This window comes from Cebus imitator, unplaced genomic scaffold (assembly GCF_001604975.1).
Source record: "Cebus imitator isolate Cc_AM_T3 unplaced genomic scaffold, Cebus_imitator-1.0 Scaffold444, whole genome shotgun sequence".
Taxonomy (NCBI): Eukaryota; Metazoa; Chordata; class Mammalia; order Primates; family Cebidae; genus Cebus; species Cebus imitator.
In genome coordinates, this window is record NW_016107759.1 from 308,427 (window position 1) to 310,791 (window position 2,365).

The 2,365-nt window shown below is 48.3% G+C and overlaps 1 protein-coding gene across 2 annotated transcripts in view; it reads left to right on the plus strand.

Annotated features, from left to right (window-relative positions):
• FAM234A (family with sequence similarity 234 member A) overlaps positions 1–2,365 on the plus strand; it is a 35,022-nt gene that overhangs the window by 18,748 nt on the left and 13,909 nt on the right. For both annotated transcript variants that reach the window (XM_037732222.1, XM_017510860.2), the window contains exon 3: positions 1,864–2,164. In XM_037732222.1, the coding sequence (XP_037588150.1) occupies positions 1,897–2,164 (268 nt within the window). In that variant the 5' untranslated portion in view covers positions 1,864–1,896. The remainder of the gene's footprint in view (positions 1–1,863; positions 2,165–2,365) is intronic.

Consider the following 2,365-nt stretch of genomic DNA (forward strand, 5'->3'; position numbering starts at 1 on the left):
TTTGAGACAGAGTTTTGCTCTTGTTGCCAAGGCTGGAGTGCAATGGAGCAATCTCGGCTTGCTGCAACCTCTGCCTCCTGGGTTCAAGTGATTCTCCTGCCTCCCAAGTAGCTTGGATTACAGGCATGTGCCACCATGCCCACCTAATTTTATATTTTTAGTAGAGATAGGGTTTCTCCATGTTGGTCAGGCTGGTCTTAAGCTCCCAACCCCAGGTGATCCACCAGGCGTGGCCTCCAAAAGTGCTGGGATTACAGGCATGAGCCACCATGCCCGGCCCCTGTCTCTGTTTAATTCTTGGGGATGTATACCTGGGACTGGAATCGCTAGAGAATGCGGTAATTCTATATTTAGCTTTTTTAGGGTCTGCCAGGCGGTGTTTCACAGCAGCCTTCAGTCCCACCAGCGGTACACGAGGGCTCCCATGTCTCCACATCCTCACGCAGACTTGTTTTCATTTTTAAAATTAAAGCCATTCTACTGGGTATACACAGGTTTTAAAATGAATTATTTTTATTAGACAATTAGGGAAAGACAAAGTCAGGAGTAAAAAGTTTAAACATAAGCCAGCAGCCCCTTATCTCTCTGTCTTCCTGACCCTTCCCCAGAGGGTGCGGCTTCAGCTCTCGGCACTCCCTCGCTGACCTCTGTACCCCCTCTTTCACCCCCCCCTTTGTCATGAACTGTTGACTTCCTTTTTGGGCAGATGAAGATTATACCTCAAATCTGCATGATCATGTCCAACTCTCAGTATGTTGTGTTAGGGCGTCAGTTTGACTGTTTAAAAGGGGCCAAAATAAGAAAAATCTTGCCTAAGACAAAATGGAAGTTTGTTTTTTTCTCATTTAATACAGTGGAAGCAGCTCAGGCTGGGTGGTGGTGGTTGGCAGATACCAGGGCCTTGTGCCTTTCCCATCTTCCATTTTGTCTCTAAGATGGGGACTGCAGGTTTCACCACCACGTCGACCCCCAGTCCAGCCAGCAGGAGGGGACCAGGGCGAGTAGAGGGCATGTTTTTTCAGCTTCAGAGTCGGGGCTCAGAAGTTAGCCCAGCCCTGAGCTCACTCCACACAGCTGTCCTGTGTCCTCCCCATGGACTTCCGTTTGAATAGACTTTATTTTTTTCTAGTTAGTCTGTGTTTATCATGAACATATTTTATTAATAATAATTAGTGTTTGAATGTTACTCTGTATCAAATGATCTTGTAAATGCTTCATATGCATTTAATTAATCCTTAGTACGGGTTTCTAAGGTAGATATTATTTCTTTTACAGATAAGGAAACTGAGGCACAGTTCAGTCAAAGCACATGTCCTGGTCACACAGCTAGAGAGGCACAAGGTTGCCTGCCCAGAGCCCATCTTGACTCAGGGTGCTTTGAATTTTGGGTCTGTGGCCCTCCCGGGAGCCCATGTGTGTGTACCTGGGCCACCTTTTCCATCTGTGCTTGAGGCTGGTGGAAGGTCCCTCAGACCGCTCAGATGCTGAGTAGGCGGGGCTTAGTTTAACAGGCAGGGTGTGGGTTTCCTCATCCCAGCTCAGGCCCAGCACTGCCCGGGAGCTCGTTCAGCAGTTCCTGGGTGCGGCAGGCAGGAAGCACCAGCGTGTTCAGGATGAAAATAGTTTCCTGTATGCTGGCTCTACACAGCTAATTTGCCTTCCCACATTAATTAGAGACCTTTTTAAGTACAGTCTGTTAAGACTGACATGCTAAACCTTTATTTGGCTTTTGTTTCCTGGGCTGATGGCCCACAGTTACAGCTGCAGCCAGCTCCCCAAGAAGCGGACACCAGCAGACCCTCTGTGCTGCGGCTTTGTGCTGTGGGACTGCCGGCCTCGCCGACCTCTTGTTTATTGACTCAGTGACCAGGAGTTAAACTTTGGGATGTGCACGTGATGTTGGACAACAAGGACTTAGAAGCCGAAATCTACCCCTTGAAAAATGAAGAAAGAAAATCGCAGGAAAATCTGGGAAACCCATCGAAAAATGAAGATAACTTGAAAAGCACGCCTCCACAATCCCAGCTCTCCCGCTGCCGTACGGTGGCGTTTTTTCTTTCATTGTTTCTCTGTCTTTTTGTGGTGTTTGTCGTCTCGTTCGTCATCCCGTGTCCGGACCGGCCAGCGTCACAGCGCATGTGGAGGATCGACTACAATGCCGCTGGTGAGCCTAGGTTTCCCCGCCCAGTGGCGTCCAAAGCAGCTCTTCCCGGTGGGTGGGGGGCAGAATTTTGTGTCTGTGAGTCTAGAAGTGGCCTTTAACAGTGAATCAACCCCAAGGGGCTGCCACTTCTATGTCCAAGGTTTTGTGGAGTTTCAGGGAGTGATAGAGCATTGTTTTTTGTTTCTTTTTTTTTTTTTTTTT